Here is a 20,625-nt window from a genome sequence, read left to right on the forward strand (position 1 = left end):
ACAGCTCTGTCTCGGGTGAGCCTGGGTGTGTACAGATGCGTACAAGTGTGTAACAGGTGCCCCTGCATCCACAGCTCTGTCCTGGGGGAGCCTAGGTGTGTACAGATGTGTACAGATGCGTACAAGTGTGTAACAGGTGCCCCTGCATCCACAGCACTGTCTCAGGTGAGCCTGGGTGTGTACAGATGTGTACAGATGGGTACAAGTGTGTAACAGGTGCCCCTGCATCCACAGCTCTGTCCTGGGGGAGCCTGGGTGTGTACAGATGCGTACAAGTGTGTAACAGGTGCCCCTGCATCCACAGCACTGTCTCAGGTGAGCCTGGGTGTGTACAGATGTGTACAGATGCGTACAAGTGTGTAACAGGTGCCCCTGCATCCACAGCTCTGTCCCGGGTGAGCCTGGGTGTGTACAGATGTGTACAGATGGGTACAAGTGTGTAACAGGTGCCCCTGCATCCACTGCTCTGTCCCGGGTGAGCCTGGGTGTGTACAAGTGTGTAAGAGGTGCCCCTGCATTCACAGCTCTGTCTCGGGTGAGCCTGGGTGTGTACAGGTGTGTACAGGTGCGTTACATGTTTCCCTGATGCCACAGCTCTGTCACAGTTGAGTCTGAGTGTCTTCAGGTATGTTTTGGTATGTATTGGGTGTCCCTGCATCCACTGCTCTGTCACAAACAGTGAGAGATTGTCATAATGAACAGTAGTTACTGTTTTCAGAAATAGACATATTATTTCAGGGGAGAAACAGGGAGTTTACCCATGACAATTTTCTTTTTTCCCCTCAAGTGTCAAAATTATATAAATGTCACAATTATCATTTTCTTTACTTTATCCAAAAATGAAATAAGTTTGGTCTTTTTTATCAACAGAATTACAATATTGTAAATTTTACAATAAATTGTATAATTATATACTTATCCTATCTCACACTGTGGATTTTGCTTTCTTCTTTCGATCCTAATTGAAAAAGTTTCTGGACAAGGGTTTCCAGCTTCTAAAATTAATTCACCCAGACACCTCCCAACATCTGGGTCATGTATGCTTACATGCTGGTGGACCAACATGCACTGATCACGTGGTTTCCCCAGCCAATTCATTCTCGTTCAACAGTGTTATAGGCAAAGGAAATTGTGGTTTGAGGATGAACGGGTGGGTACATAACATGTGAGATAGGATAAGTATATATATATACAATTTATTGTAAAATTTACAAATGTTTAAACTTATCCTATCTCACAATATGCATTATCCCACGGTGGGATGGTGGGGCGCTACTCCCAATTCTACATAGATAACAACCTAAGGCTATACACAAGGAAGCTGGAGCTTAACAGTGATACCAATCAATGTTAAAGTAACAATGTTAAGTGTCATAAGACAAAGCTTGTGAAGAGGAATGAAACACTTCCGAAGAGGCCAAGATGATGTAATAGGTTCAGCCAAACCGACATCCAGCGAGAGTACTCAGTGAACATCCAAGCCCGTCAAAGCTGCCGAGGTGTGTAAGGAAAAAGGCATACCAAGCAAAAATATAGATGAAGTCTGGCAAATTGAAGGTCGGCAAACAAGTGAAGACTTCACAACAAAAATGCAAAGTTGATGGCAGGCAATACATCTTCCCGAAGCAAGGGAGTTTGTCTTGACTGGGTGCCCCCATTTTGCTTAATTGGTTTTGGTTGATTGGTTTGTTGTTTTACGCCGCACTCAGCAATATTCCAGCTATATGATGGCGGTCTGTAAATAATCAAGTCTGGACCAGACAATCCAGTGATTTGACACCATGAGCATCGATCTACGTAATTGGGATCGATGACATGCACCAACCAAGTTAGCGGCAAGCATGGGTTGCTGAAGACCTATTCTACCCTGGATCTTCACGGGTCCCATTTTGTTTAAAGCAAATGCAAGTGATATGAGAGGTGGAATCTGATTGGTCAGTAGATGTGGGGTGGTGGTGGTGGGGTGGTACATAGAAGGGACATAACTTGTAATAGTCACTGGTGGCGTTACGATCGAGCCCAGACATTCCAGCCTATTTCGGCAAGGGTGAAAACTGGACTTTTAAAGTCAGTTAATTCCCTTGCCTTGGGAAGACGGTGATTTAAAAGAGAATGAATTGGCTGGGGAAACCACGTGATCAGTGCATGTAGATTAACTAGCATGCAACGTGCATGGCCCAGATGTTGGGAGGTGAACAAGGTGATGCGAGGTATGTCTGGGTGAATTAATTTTAGAAGCTGGAAACCCTTGTCCAGGCACTTTTTCCCTTAGGATCGAAAGAAGAAAGAGGACCGCATTGTGTGAGATAGGATAAGTTACAAAATCTAGTTCATTTTTCTAGTTTTCTGACAAGAAAACCCCACCTCCCAATAGTCACATCAGTTAATTAATGCTAAAACACATGTTCTTTCCTGACCGGATGGGAGAGTGGAGTGACGTTACCTTGCATGAGGTATGGCGAGTCCTCCATTCTGCAGCGTGATGTAGTGGACGCGGCTGTAGGAGTGGCCGTAGTTGGTGGCGGTAATCTCCTTCCCATCCTTCTCCCACCGGATCTTGGGCCTCGGGATGCCTGTAGCGCTGCAGGGCATCACAGCCGTCCGGTTCTGGAGCACCACAAAGTTCCGCTGTGCCACACTGATGGTCGGTGGAACTACAAGCAATGAGTGACATTGAAGACACAGATAATGACTTAAATCAACTTGGTTTCATGTAGTTGACAGCACCAAGTCAGTATTTGAGGTAAAGTAAAAGTGTGATTTCAAAAAGTACTATTTCAGAATAAATGAACTTCAGAATTGTACCAATTACAGAAAGGGGGCCAATCATTGGTACTGGGGACCTATTCTGCCCCAGAATCACCACAGGGAGACAAGCATGGGGTGCTGGGGACCTATTCTGCCCCAGAATCACCACAGGGAGATAAGCATGGGGTGCTGGGGACCTATTCTGCCCCAGAATCACCACAGGGAGATGAGCATGGGGTGCTGGGGACCTATTCTGCCCCAGAATCACCACAGGGAGATGAGCATGGGGTGCTGGGGACCTATTCTGCCCAAGAATCACCACAGGGAGACAAGCATGGGGTGCTGGGGACCTATTCTGCCCCAGAATCACCACAGGGAGATAAGCATGGGGTGCTGGGGACCTATTCTGCCCCAGAATCACCACAGGGAGACAAGCATGGGGTGCTGGGGACCTATTCTGCCCCAGAATCACCACAGGGAGATAAGCATGGGGTGCTGGGGACCTATTCTGCCCCAGAATCACCACAGGGAGATAAGCATGGAGTACTGGGGACCTATTCTGCCCCAGAATCACCACAGGGAGATAAGCATGGGGTGCTGGGGACCTATTCTGCCCCAGAATCACCACAGGGAGATAAGCATGGGGTACCGGGGACCTATTCTGCCCCAGAATCACCACAGGGAGATAAGCATGGGGTGCTGGGGACCTATTCTGCCCCAGAATCACCACAGGGAGACAAGCATGGGATACTGGGGACCTATTCCGCCCCAGAATCACCACAGGGAGACAAGCATTGGGTGCTGGGGACCTATTCTGCCCCAGAATCACCACAGGGAGACAAACATCGGGTGCTGGGGAGCTACTCTGCCCCTGAATCACCACAGGGAGACAAGCATGGGGTGCTGGGGAGCTACTCTGCCCCAGAATCACCACAGGGAGACAAGCATGGGGTGCTGGGGAGCTATTCCGCCCTGGACTTCTAACTTGAAGACACACTTGAGATACTGCGACCTCGTCTGCCTCACATGAGGTACTGGGCATCCGTACTGGAGCCCTCTGAGTACACTACCTGCCCCATGCAGTGACCCACCTTGTACTTGGAGGGTGATGTCCCTCTTGGAGGAGCCAGCCCTGTTTTGCGCGATGCAGGTGTAGACGCCTCGATGGTACAGCTGCAGGTCCGTGATGTGCAGTGAGCCGTTGGACAGCACTTGGTAGGAGCCTGGACAGAGGAAATACACACAGGAGAGATCAGTTATATTTCTAAAAGAAACAAAGGTTTATTTAACATGCAGTCAAACTTATGCCCAGTACATGTTATACAGACAAGCCACTTTTTTGCCTTTTGATTTATGAACTGCAAGAATTTTTCAATAATTACTACGACCAAAATATACCTCTGAGGCAGTTCCTTTTGGGCTCTCACCCCAAGCTTCCATGCTCACTTCGCAACACTCCGACTCATTGCAGCATGACTCCCCTTAAAGTAAAGTATAAGTGTGGCTCGACGCTCTCGCGCCATCCATTGCCAGGGCTTGTAGGATAATACACCCCATTTTTCATCTGAAGAAGGGGAGACTGAATATCGTCTTGGAATTCTGGAATACTGTTCTTCATCCCAACATCACACATCGCTCAACACTCCTACACTCTAGATATTCCCGAAGGAGAGCCAACCCATTCACCACCCACCCTTCACCCTCCCCCTCCTGTAGGAGAGCCCTGTTCTTCAGCCCTCCCCCTCCAGTAGGAGAGCCCTGTTCTTCAGCCAACCCCTCACCCTCCAGTAGGAGGTCCCTGTTCTTCAGCCCACCCCTCACCCTCCAGTAGGAGGTCCCTGTTCTTCAGCCAGCCCCTCACCCTCCAGTAGGAGGTCCCTGTTCTTCAGCCAACCCCTCACCCTCCAGTAGGAGGTCCCTGTTCTTCAGCCCACTCCCTGTTCTTCAGCCAACCCCTCACCCTCCAGTAGGAGGTCCCTGTTCTTCAGCCCACTCCCTGTTCTTCAGCCAACCCCTCACCCTCCAGAAGGAGGTCCCTGTCCTTCAGCCCATCCCTCACCCTCCAGTAGGAGAGCCCTGTTCTTCAGCCCTCCCACCCCGCACCCTCCAGTAGGAGGTCCCTGTTCTTCAGCCCACTCCCTGTTCTTCAGCCAACCCCCACCCTCCAGTAGGAGGTCCCTGTTCTTCAGCCCACTCCCTGTTCTTCAGCCAACCCCTCACCCTCCAGTAGGAGGTCCCTGTTCTTCAGCCCACTCCCTGTTCTTCAGCCAACCCCTCACCCTCCAGTAGGAGGTCCCTGTTCTTCAGCCAACCCCTCACCCTCCAGTAGGAGGTCCCTGTTCTTCAGCCCACTCCCTGTTCTTCAGCCAACCCCTCACCCTCCAGTAGGAGGTCCCTGTTCTTCAGCCCACTCCCTGTTCTTCAGCCAACCCCTCACCCTCCAGTAGGAGGTCCCTGTTCTTCAGCCCACTCCCTGTTCTTCAGCCCACCCCTCACCCTCCAGTAGGAGGTCCCTGTTCTTCAGCCCACTCCCTGTTCTTCAGCCAACCCCCACCCTCCAGTAGGAGGTCCCTGTTCTTCAGCCCACTCCCTGTTCTTCAGCCAACCCCTCACCCTCCAGTAGGAGGTCCCTGTTCTTCAGCCCACTCCCTGTTCTTCAGCCAACCCCTCACCCTCCAGTAGGAGGTCCCTGTTCTTCAGCCAACCCCTCACCCTCCAGTAGGAGGTCCCTGTTCTTCAGCCCACTCCCTGTTCTTCAGCCAACCCCTCACCCTCCAGTAGGAGGTCCCTGTTCTTCAGCCCACTCCCTGTTCTTCAGCCAACCCCTCACCCTCCAGTAGGAGGTCCCTGTTCTTCAGCCCACTCCCTGTTCTTCAGCCCACCCCTCACCCTCCAGTAGGAGGTCCCTGTTCTTCAGCCCACCCCTCACCCTCCAGTAGGAGGTCCCTGTTCTTCAGCCCACTCCCTGTTCTTCAGCCCACCCCTCACCCTCCAGTAGGAGGTCCCTGTTCTTCAGCCCACCCCTCACCCTCCAGTAGGAGGTCCCTGTTCTTCAGCCAACCCCTCACCCTCAAGTAGGAGGTCCCTGTTCTTCAGCCCACTCCCTGTTCTTCAGCCAACCCCTCACCCTCCAGAAGGAGGTCCTTGTTCTTCAGCCCACCCCTCACCCTCCAGTAGGAGGTCCCTGTTCTTCAGCCCACTCCCTGTTCTTCAGCCCACCCCTCACCCTCCAGTAGGAGGTCCCTGTTCTTCAGCCCACTCCCTGTTCTTCAGCCCACCCCTCACCCTCCAGTAGGAGGTCCCTGTTCTTCAGCCCACCCCTCACCCTCCAGTAGGAGGTCCCTGTTCTTCAGCCAACCCCTCACCCTCCAGTAGGAGGTCCCTGTTCTTCAGCCCACTCCCTGTTCTTCAGCCCACCCCTCACCCTCCAGTAGGAGGTCCCTGTTCTTCAGCCCACCCCTCACCCTCCAGTAGGAGGTCCCTGTTCTTCAGCCAACCCCTCACCCTCAAGTAGGAGGTCCCTGTTCTTCAGCCCACTCCCTGTTCTTCAGCCAACCCCTCACCCTCCAGAAGGAGGTCCTTGTTCTTCAGCCCACCCCTCACCCTCCAGTAGGAGGTCCCTGTTCTTCAGCCCACTCCCTGTTCTTCAGCCCACCCCTCACCCTCCAGTAGGAGGTCCCTGTTCTTCAGCCCACCCCTCACCCTCCAGTAGGAGGTCCCCGTTCTTCAGCCCTCCCACCCCTCACTCACCCTCATCCTCACGTAGGAGAGCCCTGTTCTTCAGCCAGAAGATCCTAGGCGTGGGGGTGCCCTCCACCTCACAGGGCAGGGTTATGCCGGTGGACAGTGGAGACTTCATTACAGCTGGGCCTACGTTCAGGATCTTTGCAGGAACTGACAAGGAACATGTCATGATGAAGACTGAGATTCCCTGTTATACATGTACAGTGCATTTGGTCAATCACAGGATGAGGAGGAAATGATAGCCTCATGATTCATAATCGATGGCAAAGATCCTAAACAAAGTTATGGTGGCAAAAAGGGTCCAGTCACTGGTTTGAAATATGTGATGCTAAAAATAGTTGTCCAATCAAATTAAACATGAACAAGGGTAAATCAGTGCAAAATTAAAAATAAGACAGATAGTGACTACACTTCCTAAATGAAACTGGGGTAGCGAATAGGTCCGGGTATTTATCATCTATAGTAACCTTGATATTTGAGTATACAGCACCACCACTGAGCTCCACCTTATTGGAGTGCCAGACTTTTTTTTTTTCTTACCTTGAACGTCAATGCTGATTGTGCGGGTGGCATTGCCTGCACTGTTGGATGCCGTGCACTGGTAATTGCCAGCATCCTCTATCATGATCCGTGAGAACTCCAGTGACCCTGACCTTAACATTCGGTGCCGGAGCCCGGTGGATGGGAAGGGGGAGCCATCCTTGGTCCAGGTGACGTTGGGCTGGGGCTGACCATTTGTCTCACACTGCAGGACTGTGGGCGTGTTGACCTCTGCTGCCATCTGGGTGGCACCAGGCGCAATTTCCGGTGGAACTGACCAAAAAGTGAGGTGAGATTTTGTTTGTTTCTTTGATTAAAGCTACATTCAACAGTATTCTAGCTATATGATGGCAGTCTGTTATTAATCAAGTCTGGACCAGACAATCCAGTTATTGATATCATGAACACTGATCTACACAACTGGGATAAGATGACATGCATTAACTAAATCACAGAGTATGTCCACTCTTGTGACAAGAGTGAGTGAGTATGGTTTTACGCCGCTTTTAGCAATATTCCAGCTATATCACGGCGGGGGACACCAGAAATGGGCTTCACACATTGTTCCCATGTCGGGAATCGAACCCGGGTCTTCGGCGTGATGAGCGAACGCTTTAACCACAAGGCTACCCGACCGCCCCTTCTTGTGACAAGAATGGGTTGCTGAAGACTAATTCTAACCTGGATCTTCACGGGTCAAATGGTGATACAATGCATAAATGGCATTATTTTTATTACTTAAAAATATGAAGACAATAAATCTGGCCTGACATAAGATTTGTTTGGTCAAAGGGTCAAAGAGTTCCACTGTAACTTGAGGTCGGGGCAACATCTTACAGAACTGTCAAATATCAAGTAACCACTAATGTACATCTATATTTTCAGGCCATTTCTACTCTGAGAATAAAATTTGTCAATCATAAAAAACATCTTTTTGGTCCGACTTTGCAAAAACAGATTATATTTTTTCTCTCCTTACCCATAACAGAGACTTCGAACCTGAGGCTCGCTTCTCCAGCCGTGTTAATCGCCTGACAACTGTAGGCGCCAAAGTCCAAGAGTTGAGCACTGATAATGTACAGTTTCCTGCCATTGTCAAGGATACGGATATTGGGGATTCCATACTGAGGGATTATCTCCCCTGACCTGTACCACCTTACGTCCGGAGGTGGTATTCCCACTGCTGGACACTCCAGGGTCACTGATTGGTCCAGAATGACAGGAACACTTTGAGTCACTTCGGAGCCATTGATCTTTGGTGGAACTGCAAGAGTTTAATTCATTTGTTGGTATACAGCTATGAACTACATCATTTGACGGGCACTCTCCAACTCAATTTTTGTTAAGCAAATGTGTCTATCATATGGCTTTGTTCTCTCAAGATTCTATTGCTACACAGTGGGAATAAATGATAACATTTCTTTATACTTTGTTTTAAATTGCACAATCTGTTTTTTTTAATACTTATTTCTTGCTTTTTATCAGTGAGTATATAGAGACAGAAACATTTTATATGTAAAGAAATAAGGACATTATTTATAAAATATCAGTCACTTATGGAGTTAGTCTTAATTCAACTCCTGAACTAAAAATGTACACAAAAATACAAACATAATGATGTTAAACATGTATTTAGAATCAAATACTGCAAAATTTGTAGCTTTGGAGAAGGCTAATCTGTAAAGAAACCACACCCAAATTAGTCTGGCATAAGAAGTACTACGCACCCAGCACTTGAAGATCATACTGTTTCTCTATAAAGCCAGCCTGGTTCTCAGCATGACAGGTGTATCTGGCTGTGTCAAGGGTGGACGCCTGTAGGATCTTCAGTACCTTGCCGCCATTCTCTATGATAATGTTGGGATTCTCCTCTGCCACGATGATGGCACCATCTTTCAGCCAGAGGATCGAGGGCTTGGGGACACCGCTGATGTTACACGGTAATGTAATTGGCTGGGTCGTCACAACATCCAGGGTCTCGGGGCTCTCGTTACCGTTGAACACAGGCGGGACTGGAACACAAGGTGAATCAATCCTTGGCAACCTATACATATCACAGTTGACTTACTGCGCTGGACACATAACATTAGCACAGGGTGAATCAAGTTTTGAAGGCAACAGGCATGGGGTAATTGGGGAGCTTTACTTTTAGTTCAACAAAGGCTGTATTCTGCTATACTTCATAAGCAATACTGTGATATACTGCATGGTGATACTCTGATGTACTGTGTAACAATGTGACATACTTTATAGTAACAATCTGATATACTATACAGTGATACTCTGATGTACTGTGTAACAATGTGACATACTTTATAGTGACAATCTGATATACTATACAGTGATACTCTGATGTACTGTATAACAATGTGATATACTTTATAGTGACAATCTGATATACTATACAGTGATACTCTTATGTACTGTATAACAATGTGATATACTTTATAGTGACAATCTGATATACTATACAGTGATACTCTGATGTACTGTATAACAATGTGATATACTTTATAGTGACAATCTGATATACTGTATAGTGATACTCATTTATATACTGTTGTTATATAGCAGTGTAGTTAATTGTTAAACAATGTTGTTTTTGCTGAGATTCAGTAGAATTTTATACCATTGTGTTTTGACAATGGTTAGTTGTCAGGAATTTAGTACTATCTAATGTAAGCACTGATACGAAAGTTACTACATTTAGATGCTTTTGGATTCAAGTGAAATCTGGAATCTTCTAGAACAGCCAGTCTAATCCAGCACTGCATAGAAACTTCCAGAAGGGATTAGGCTATATAAGGGGGCAAGGGTGTGCCTCTCTCATCTCACATTACATCAAGACCAGTGGTTGTGTAAAGATCATCTTTTCACCCTGGATATCTAGCCTTGGCCTATTTCTATCACCACTGCTTTTGTATTTTGTACTCCTATTATAATTACTCTGCAGTAATTTGTATTGATTTGTAAACCTAGTTAACATTATAATACAATTGTTAACTGTGTACCATTTCTTTGATGTTTTCACACTGAATTCTTTTGCGTCAACTTATTGTTTCAGTTTGGAAGTGGGCACGTAACACGATATAGTGATACTCTGATATACTGACATACATTCACAATGATCCACTCACCAAACACATCTAGCTTGATGACCACCTCGTCTGTGCCGGCTTGGTTGAGGGCGCGGCAGGTGTAGCTCCCCGCGTCGTCCACCTGTGCGTTGCTCACCTCCAGGGTGGTGTCTTCATTCAGGACTCGCAGGTCGCGGTATGGGAAGTCCAGCAGTGGGACACGATCCTTCAACCACAAGATGCTGGGGGTCGGCACACCATCCACAGGGCAGTTCAACAACACGGTCTTGTTCTGGTGCACTGAGGGGTTCTCTTGTATCAGGTTGCGATCGATGCTCGGTGGAACTGAAACCGTGAGTTTAGATTTACGCTTCTTTGAACAGCATTTCATCATTATGATAGTATGAGGGGAAGGGGATGCAAGTTCTAAATGTTCCCACCAGCATGGGCAACCCACAATAGACTAAGGACCATAACTGGGTTAAATTGGGGATTTGAAACAACAACCAGTGGATCCTGTCAGGCTAAGCACTGCAATTCTGAACAGCAAATTGACAATTGATCTCCTGTAACTTAGAGTTTTTAGTGACTAAAATAAAGACTATAAACAAAAAGAATTAAAACTAGGACTAAATTGTGTGTTTTTTTAATTAAGAGCACTTTCATGTCATAACAATGTCACCCGACTCTTTTGTATGTGAGATTAACTGAAGGGAATTAGTTCTCATACAAGCAGTTTATTATCCTCAGCTGACGTACCAAGAACTTCGAGACTGAATGTCCTCTCCAACTGGCCAGCCTCGTTGGTGGCGATACAGGTGTACTGGGCGGTGTCCTTCACCAGAGCCCTCACGATCTCCAGCTGCAGGCAGGGTGAATTAGAGAGTCAGCACAACAACAGGGTTTATACCTTATTTCCTTGAGTATAGTGCACACTTTAAAAAAACAAAACACAGCTGGGTAGAAGGGGGTGCGCATTATACACACCATAATGACTTTTGATGTATTTTTCCCCCAACGCAAAGACATTACCGTGAGCACGTAACAACGGAAATATCATGTCAACAAATCTATAGTGAAGCACGCAAATTAATCATGTAATTAGGCTGTCAGGTTATAAAAAGTGTTCATAGTATATCTGGACTTTTGTTTGAAACTTATTTCATTAATTTTATTCAAAATTCCTTCTAATATTGTTTTAATAAATTTTGGCAAAATCGTGTGTGAAACGATCGCAAAATTCACCGTTATTAAGAGCAACCACGGTCAAATTACTGCTACTGACGCCTTGAAATGAACTTTAGTTGACAGAGAATGGATACATATATCATAAATGCCAAACTTTGACTCATTAAAAGTCATATTTGTTGTAGTTTGCGGATTCTATGTCAACATGTAGTTCTCGCGATCACATGCGTGGGAGCCTCAACAGTGACTGGTCAAATTGTTCCATGTGAAAAAAAATACCTGCCGATAGGGATCAGCTGCACTGAAGTGCTACGCTTAGGGTTATTATTATTTTAAATATATTTCGTAAAAGCTGCAACTATCATGAATAAAATAACAAAATATTGGTATATATTATTCCTGATAAGAAATAGTTTCAGATACAATTTTTCCCGATCCTTGCATCAAAATCCTTTAAAGTCATATCATTGGGTAAGGTTAGACGAATAACCAGTAGATTCCAAGAAAACGTGTGTACAGCTGATTGCTGTTTCCAGCTTAGGTTACGAGAAAATACACAAGGTAATCTTAATCCCTGGATGTAAAACAATGCCTAGCAGAACAAAAAATACAATTTAAATGGTAAATCAACATGTCTGGTGATTTTTTATCTCAAATTTCAAATTTGTACTGACCAAGTTTCTTATCACCCGTTCCACCTGTTTACTGGAATTCGCTGAAGGGGTATGGTGTAATTTTTTTCAGTGCATAATATTCTAATTTTTCTTTTCGCCAAAAATACTGAATCCACTGGAGGAGGGTGCGCATTATACTTGGGTGCGCACTATACTCAAGAAAATATAGTATTTCGTTAATTTGAATAAAAATAATGCCTTCTTAAAATAACAATTGACACATAGCATAACCTTCTTGAACTCATACATAAACTTACAATTTTTAGCCAGTTTTCAGACTTACTACATGCAGGAGAGATAATTACACCATTGAATTTTAATACTCTAAACATAATCTGACCAAAAATATTTCTTTGTTTTTGTCATTATGCCAACAGCCAGGAGTCCCCCTTTCCACAATAAAACAATTTTGATTGGAGGCTTAATTATGTCAACGTAATTTTAGTTAAAACAAATATTCAAAAATGTTCTCTTTGACCATCAGTCAACAGGAAGCTAGTTATATGGTGGTTGTTGACCATCAGTCAACAGGAAGCTAGTTAAATGTGGTTGTTGAACATCAGTCAACAGGAAGCTAGTTACATGTGGTTGTTGACCATCAGTCAACAGGAAGCTAGTTACATGTGGTTGTTGACCATCAGTCAACAGGAAGCTAGTTACATGGGGATTGTTGACCATCAGTCAACAGGAAGCTAGTTACATGTGGTTGTTGACCATCAGTCAACAGGAAGCTAGTTACATGTGGTTGTTGACCATCAGTCAACAGGAAGCTAGTTACATGTGGTTATTGACCATCAGTCTACAGGAAGCTAGTTACATGTGGTTGTTGACCATCAGTCAACAGGAAGCTAGTTACATGTGGTTATTGACCATCAGTCAACAGGAAGCTAGTTACATGTGGTTGTTGACCATCAGTCAACAGGAAGCTAGTTACATGTGGTTGTTGACCATCAGTCAACAGGAAGCTAGTTACATGTGGTTGTTGACCATCAGTCAACAGGAAGCTAGTTACATGTGGTTGTTGACCATCAGTCTACAGGAAGCTAGTTACATGTGGTTGTTGACCATCAGTCAACAGGAAGCTAGTTACATGTGGTTATTGACCATCAGTCAACAGGAAGCTAGTTACATGTGGTTGTTGACCATCAGTCAACAGGAAGCTAGTTACATGTGGTTATTGACCATCAGTCTACAGGAAGCTAGTTACATGGTGGTTGTTGACCATCAGTCAACAGGAAGCCAGTTACATGGGGATTGTTGACCATCAGTCAACAGGAAGCTAGTTACATGTGGTTGTTGACCATCAGTCAACAGGAAGCTAGTTACATGTGGTTGTTGACCATCAGTCAACAGGAAGCTAGTTACATGTGGTTATTGACCATCAGTCTACAGGAAGCTAGTTACATGTGGTTGTTGACCATCAGTCAACAGGAAGCTAGTTACATGTGGTTTTTGACCATCAGTCTACAGGAAGCTAGTTACATGGTGGTTGTTGACCATCAGTCAACAGGAAGCCAGTTACATGGGGATTGTTGACCATCAGTCAACAGGAAGCTAGTTACATGTGGTTATTGACCATCAGTCAACAGGAAGCTAGTTACATGTGGTTGTTGACCATCAGTCAACAGGAAGCTAGTTACATGTGGTTGTTGACCATCAGTCAACAGGAAGCTAGTTACATGTGGTTGTTGACCATCAGTCAACAGGAAGCTAGTTACATGGGGATTGTTGACCATCAGTCAACAGGAAGCTAGTTACATGTGGTTATTGACCATCAGTCAACAGGAAGCTAGTTACATGTGGTTGTTGACCATCAGTCAACAGGAAGCTAGTTACATGTGGTTATTGACCATCAGTCAACAGGAAGCTAGTTACATGTGGTTGTTGACCATCAGTCAACAGGAAGCTAGTTACATGGGGATTGTTGACCATCAGTCAACAGGAAGCTAGTTACATGTGGTTATTGACCATCAGTCAACAGGAAGCTAGTTACATGTGGTTGTTGACCATCAGTCAACAGGAAGCTAGTTACATGTGGTTGTTGACCATCAGTCAACAGGAAGCTAGTTACATGGGGATTGTTGACCATCGGTCAACAGGAAGCTAGTTACATGGTGGTTTCTGACCATCAGTCAACAGGAAGCTAGTTACATGATGGTTGTTGTTGAGGATCCTGACTTCATCAGACGGGATGAGGGGACTGCCATTGAGGAGCCACTCCACCTCCGGGATCGGGATGCCAGACACGGGGCACTCCAGCAGCACTCGCCGCCCTTCGGTCACCTTGGGGTTGTACACCACATTTGACTCGTCGATGTCTGGCTTCACTGTAAATAGGGTGAAAGTGAGAGATAAGTAGATTATGCTTTGTGATCAATATTACATATTATATCCAATAAGAAAACTCAGTCAGGGTCATACACAGTTGGGAGTACAATCTGGTATCTTTTCTACCCTATCACACTAGTAATCACTTCGTAACATATCAAAGGACTAGACCCTGGACAACAAGGCCTTACTTTGGGGTATGCTCTCAGTCAACAAGATCTTAGTAAGGACAACAAGGTCTTGGTTAAATGCAACACGGTCTTGGCCAAGGACAACACAGTCTTAGTCAAGGACAACACAGTCTTATCCAAGGACAACACGGTCTTGGCCAAGGACAACACGGTCTTATCCAAGGACAACACGGTCTTGGCCAAGGACAAACAAGGTCTTGGCCAAGGACAGCATGTTATTAGTCAAGGACAACACGGTCTTGGTCAAGGACAAACAAGGTCTTGGTCAAGGACAACATGGTCTTGGTAAAGGGCAACACAGTCTTGGCCAAGGCAACATATTATTAGTAAAGGTCAACACGGTCTTGGTCAAGGACAAACAAGGTCTTAGTCAAGGACAACACGGTCTTGGTAAAGGGCAACACGGTCTTGGTCAAGGAAAACATGGTCTTGGTCAAGGGCAACAAAGTCTCAATAAGGCCATGCAGGTCTCTTTTCATCAATATACAAGCATGAATCTGTACTGATTTTTACTTCTTACAAGCTTTTTCAGTTGGCCAAGAACAGTGAGTGAGTTAAAATTTAAAGTCACATTGGCAGTATTTCAGTTGTATAGTCACTTGCAGTAGATTAATAGATTAATAATAAATAAATTGACTGTATAAAACTTGTAGACAAAGGACATCACAAAGAGACTATCACAAATTTGTATTTAAAACTGGTATGCCACCATGAAGATTTTGTTTCTTTGTTGTTTAACACCACACTCAGCAATATTCCAGCTATATGACTGCAGTTCAATCATGAAAAGATGTCATATGAGATAACATTTGTTATGAAACAGGCCATAGACCACCAGCAGACAGAATTGGGGCACAATACTGGGGACCATAGGTACTATTGGTAAGCCAAGATTAGTACATGAATTTCAGCTAGAATGCCCTGAAGGCATATGGGTTTGAAGGTAGTTCTGTTACAATTAAAACAAATAACTAAATCTTGTGATTTGACCATGTGTGACAACTGCTAGACTACAAAACTGATGGTGATGAAACATCTGTGTTTCTCTTACCAAGCACAACTAGATCGAAGTCAGCCCTGTCCTCCCCTGCTGGGCTGGAGGCGATACAGCTGTAGACTCCTGCATCAAACTCAGTCGAGTTCTGTACTCGCAGCTGGAGACCGCCATTCAGAACCTCCACGCGAGAGTCATACGTGATATCACGATTGTCTCGTAACCACTTGATGGCCGGGAATGGAATACCGGACACAGGGCAGGTCATTGTTGCTGTTAGGCCCTTTATGACCCGAGGGTGGGTTTCGCGTGCTGTGTCATCTATGTGGGGTGGTACTGAAATGATAGGGTGTTAATCAATCCATGTTGTTATACCTCTTTAAATCACTAAATGCAACATTGTTATTTTTGTTGTTTAACGCCGCACTCAGCAAAATTCCAGCTATATGACAGCAGTCTGAAAATAACAAAATTTGGACCATAAAATCCAGTGATTGACATCAAGAGCATCAATCTACACAATTGGGATACCGTGATATGCATCAACGAAGTCAATGAGCCCGACCAGCCGACATCTTGATTTGAAATTATATACATATCAAATTCAAACGATAAATTACAATCCGGATTTCACAATTCGTAAAGCTGATATGGTAAACCAGGAACCAGTGAACAGTTCACTATGTACATAATGATGAACCAAAGCATCTGTCTGTGTGAGTGTGCTGAAACCACATTCAGAAGTACTTCTGTTGTGTTGAGTCAACATGAGGTCACACTGGGCCCCATTGCAAAAGCCATCCCAGCGCTAAGGTGATTGTAACTCCCATACTTTAACATGGGCTTACGATAGCCGTTGAGCTAAGATTGCATGGTACAACTGGGCCCTGATATGGTTCTGACAGATCAAGTGTATTAATTTAGGTTCATCTGGGATTCAAAGGGAGAATAGTGTTAACAAATCTACTGAAAATCTCTTCAAGTGAAAACAGTTTCAAGGCACTTAGACCAATCTTTTGGGGACAAACCCCCTTTGTACATACCCCAAACTTCCAGATCGTAACTCTTCTCTACCTCCCCGGCTTCATTTGAGGCCACACACAAGTAGTTACCGGCATCCGGCACATGGACACCTCGGATTATTAAGCGGCGACCATGGTCCTGTATAATCATGTGAGGGTTGGCTTCAAAGTCGATTGGCTGACCCTCCTGCAGCCACAAGATGTCCGGCACTGGAACTCCCTCAGCAGGACAGTCCAGGGTCAAGGTCTCATTCTCAATGACCTTGGGGTCGGTGACAACTCCCTCTGACGAGATCTCCGGAGGGACTGAATTAAACATGAGAGAGGGGGCGAGTGTACATGTCCAAACTGATATTGTTCTCCTCAACATATATAACATAGAATCTCACCCGAAAGAAGGGAATTGTACTGGTAAACATTTCCTGACGTGCGTTATATATTTCATATAAACAGCCACCCAGGTGATATTCTATTTATTATCCAAATTGATTCCTTGTCATTTTGTACATGGTAATAAACAGTGTCTTGAGTGTAAAATGTACAACTAACAAGCTTCAGTGGCAGAGAGATTCGTTATGTCATGTAATAGTGACATCAAGGAAACCAATGGTTTCTAAAGCACTGTTATGCAGTTTCATCATAGCCCAAGGAGAGGTCGCTTGATCTCAACCAAGCAATATCTCCTGTGGAAGCCAGTTTTGAATGATTATTTATTATCAACATACGTCATAAAAAATAAATAATGGTAAAATGTGAATGTCCACAAGAACTGACTGAGGAAATGAATGGTCAGGACCCAGTATTTTGTTTGTTTGTTTGATGGATGGATGAGCCTGTCGTACTTCTGCAAAACTTGACCTCTCATCAGTGACTAAATACACTGGTTAATATACTTTTTTTTAAATGTTTACAAATATTTATAAATATCTTTTTACATATATTTAATATATTTACATAACTTCTTTTTTTCACAATAGAAGAAACCATGATTAACACAATCCCTACCATACCAATGTGGTTAAGGGTTACTGGGATGGTAAGCATGTTTTTCAATAGTGAGTGAGACAATGGTGAGGTGGATAGGATAGGGGTTGTGCATCAGAAAAGAAGAAGGGAAGATGAGATAGGATAGCAGTATTTAATGAAAACATATGTTTGATTTGATTTTGCCTCCTACAACTTAAAAACTTTAACAGATTGGTCTGGCTTAAAATGATTATTAACGGTAATAATTATTGTGGAAGGAGGTGTTATTTTAATGACCGACCATAAGTGTATTGCACTGAACCTTTTGTGTATTTACACTTTTATTTTTGTTCTTGGAATGTTTCGACAAATCAATCAAGAAAACCTTTGTCATATTTTGATTTTGCTTCTTGGTATGTTAGTAAACACATAAAATAAAAAAAATAAAAAAATTGGTCTGCCATTAAATGATGATAAATGGCAATCACTAAGACAGACGTGAGTGAGAGTTGGGTGTAGTACTTGAACAGGATTCCAGTTATATCACAGTGTGTCAGCTTACTGCGGGAGAAAAGTCCTAACTGAAGCAGTTCTCAGATGCATATGTTTACCACTTCAGTGAAACCAACAAGCACAGGTATGGTGTTGACAGACCGTCAATAACCGTCTGTTGTATCGCGCCGCACCTACCATGTACACTGAGATCGTAGGAAACGTCATCCTCCCCCGCTGGGTTGTTGACAATACACGTGTAGCGGGCCGAATCTTCCACTGCAGCATTCTGGATCTGCATTCGCATTCCTCCCTCCAGAATTGTAATATCCGGATCGTTGGTATTGACGGGTGTGCCGTCACGGAACCAACGGATTTGCGGCGGTGGGTTGCCCTCAGCAGGGCAGTCGAGGTCAATGGTGCTGTTGACGATGACCTTAGGTTCGAAGTTACTGCCCTGAGTGTTGATGGTCGGAGCGACTGGAAACAAGATCAGATTTCTGAATTGTAATATCAAGGCGGCCTGGGAATAATTAATACAGGGCCAGGCAAACCAGTGGTTGACATCATGAACAACAATCAAATGTCAGTGAATAATGACACACAATAAAGTCCACCTCTTCTTTATTTGATTCTGTTCTAATGACAAACATGGGACATTTTCTGGCAATGAATCCCCACAGGGAGATAAGCCTGGGGTGCTGGAGACCTATCCTGAAATCCTGGGATTAAAGTTTGAAGGACTGAGGATAATTTCTGTCTGGGGTTAAAGGGACATGTTCTGGCCATTGCCACATCCTCACAGGGAGACAGGGGACCTTTATTTTCAAAGACTTTTTATGGGGAGGCAAACATTGAGTACTGACAATATATTCCGCACTGAAATCCTCACAGGGAGACAGGGGACCTTTATTTTCAAAGACTTTTTATGGGGAGGCAAGCATTGAGTACTGACAATTTATTCAGCAGTGAAATCCTCACAGGGAGACTGGGGACCTTTATTTTCAAAGACTTTTTATGGGGAGGCAAGCATTGAGTACTGACAATTTATTCAGCAGTGAAATCCTCACAGGGAGACAGGGGACCTTTATTTTCAAAGACTTTTTATGGGGAGGCAAGCATTGAGTACTGACAATTTATTCAGCAGTGAAATCCTCACAGGGAGACTGGGCACTGGGGATAAATATATCCTGCAAACACCCACAGGGCCATACACTTAACCAAGGAAATGTTACAGATGAATATTCAACTTTAACCAGTACTCACCCCAAACATCCAGATCAAATTGGATATTATCTTCTCCTGCTCTGTTGCGAGAGGCACACGTGTACTGCCCAGAGTCCTTGACCTGTGTGCGGTAAATGCGGAGTTGTCTCCCACTGGCCAGGATCTCGTATCGCGGGTTGCTGCGAGCGTCAAGGAGCACATTGTTGCGATACCACAGAATCTCAGGCTGGGGGTTGCCGGTCACAGGACAGCTGATAACAGCAGTGCTGTTGACGATGACGTTCGGGTTGGTCACCGTGTTCGTGCGGTTGATCTGTGGTGGTACTAGAGGAACAGGAATAAGGTCACTCAGATTGGAATCCTAGATAAATCTATGCATTATTAATAGCTTTTTGAGACATCCTTTACAGTTATGATTCTTGAAAAGATCTGTAATCATCATTCAGTCTGGAACAGCTGATAACTCCTTACATCTTTAATGGTCCCAGATACTTCAAGTCAAGAAAGTCTTATCGTATATTATTACCTACTAGGACAATCGGATCGGGGTTCATAAAAATCACATGACCTAGGGACGAGACAACAGTGTATTGTTCCCGTTATCTGGACAGCATTGTTGACGTCATTCAAATCTTATTGTGACGTGAGGTCGGAATGACGTCACACTAGAAACGACATCATAGCTGAAGATTGTCATTCGAGAAAATTGTGGATACACTGCTGTTGTGATTTGCTGTCTTCATAGGTAAACACTAAAATTTGTCTCTGTATGCAGACATCTTCTTTGGTAATAAATAAATTTCTGGCTCGTGTAATACTGGAATTAAGACACTCGTGTCGTAAACATATAGTATGACACGAACACTCATATAACATACTCTATTAATGACACTGTATCATCAAACTGATGACTGTGAATGTGAGGCTCACCTAAAACTTCCACATCAAAAGCTTTCTCGTTCTCCCCTGCGATATTCTTGGCCAGACAGTAATGTCTCCCTCGGTCTCTGATGTTGGCAAACTTGATTTCCAGCACCCAGCCATCTTCAAGCAACGTGTACTTGGAGGAGTTGAACTTGATACTTGCGTCATCCTTCAACCACGTGATCGTTGGCGGAGGGATGCCGGACACTGGACAGCGTAGTCGCAGTGTGCCGTTCATGATGACTTCTGTACTGTCCACCTCACCCGGCTTCTCCACCTCAGGCGGAACTAAACACACAAACCACAGTAGTCAATGATAACAGAATCGGAAACTCCAATTCCCAAATACCTCCAGAACAAAGACTTGTGTCGCGCATTGAGAACTGTTTCTTGTTGGTGAGTCTGCTCTCGTTATCAATTTCAATATAACACCAAGGATCATAGTTCAGACTAATCTAGGATTCAAACCCAGGAAAGTGAGTGAGTGAGTATGGTTTTTACGCCGCTTTT

General features: G+C 44.7%; 1 protein-coding gene across 2 annotated transcripts in view; it reads right to left on the reverse strand.

The window, feature by feature from the left end:
• LOC124142466 (hemicentin-1-like) overlaps positions 1-20,625 on the reverse strand; it is a 128,685-nt gene that overhangs the window by 56,102 nt on the left and 51,958 nt on the right. For both annotated transcript variants that reach the window (XM_048389608.1, XM_048389609.1), the window contains exons 23-36: positions 20,122-20,403; positions 19,231-19,515; positions 18,163-18,444; positions 16,528-16,812; positions 15,542-15,820; positions 14,123-14,298; positions 10,869-10,971; positions 10,170-10,454; positions 8,760-9,044; positions 8,012-8,296; positions 7,033-7,305; positions 6,499-6,642; positions 3,840-3,971; positions 2,444-2,654 (exon numbers count right to left, since the gene is read on the reverse strand). In XM_048389608.1, coding sequence (XP_048245565.1) covers positions 2,444-2,654; positions 3,840-3,971; positions 6,499-6,642; positions 7,033-7,305; positions 8,012-8,296; positions 8,760-9,044; positions 10,170-10,454; positions 10,869-10,971; positions 14,123-14,298; positions 15,542-15,820; positions 16,528-16,812; positions 18,163-18,444; positions 19,231-19,515; positions 20,122-20,403 — 3,307 coding nt within the window. The remainder of the gene's footprint in view (positions 1-2,443; positions 2,655-3,839; positions 3,972-6,498; positions 6,643-7,032; positions 7,306-8,011; positions 8,297-8,759; positions 9,045-10,169; positions 10,455-10,868; positions 10,972-14,122; positions 14,299-15,541; positions 15,821-16,527; positions 16,813-18,162; positions 18,445-19,230; positions 19,516-20,121; positions 20,404-20,625) is intronic.

This window comes from Haliotis rufescens, unplaced genomic scaffold (genome assembly GCF_023055435.1).
Source record: "Haliotis rufescens isolate VD_foot unplaced genomic scaffold, xgHalRufe1.0.p SCAF_8, whole genome shotgun sequence".
Lineage (NCBI taxonomy): Eukaryota > Metazoa > Mollusca > Gastropoda > Lepetellida > Haliotidae > Haliotis > Haliotis rufescens.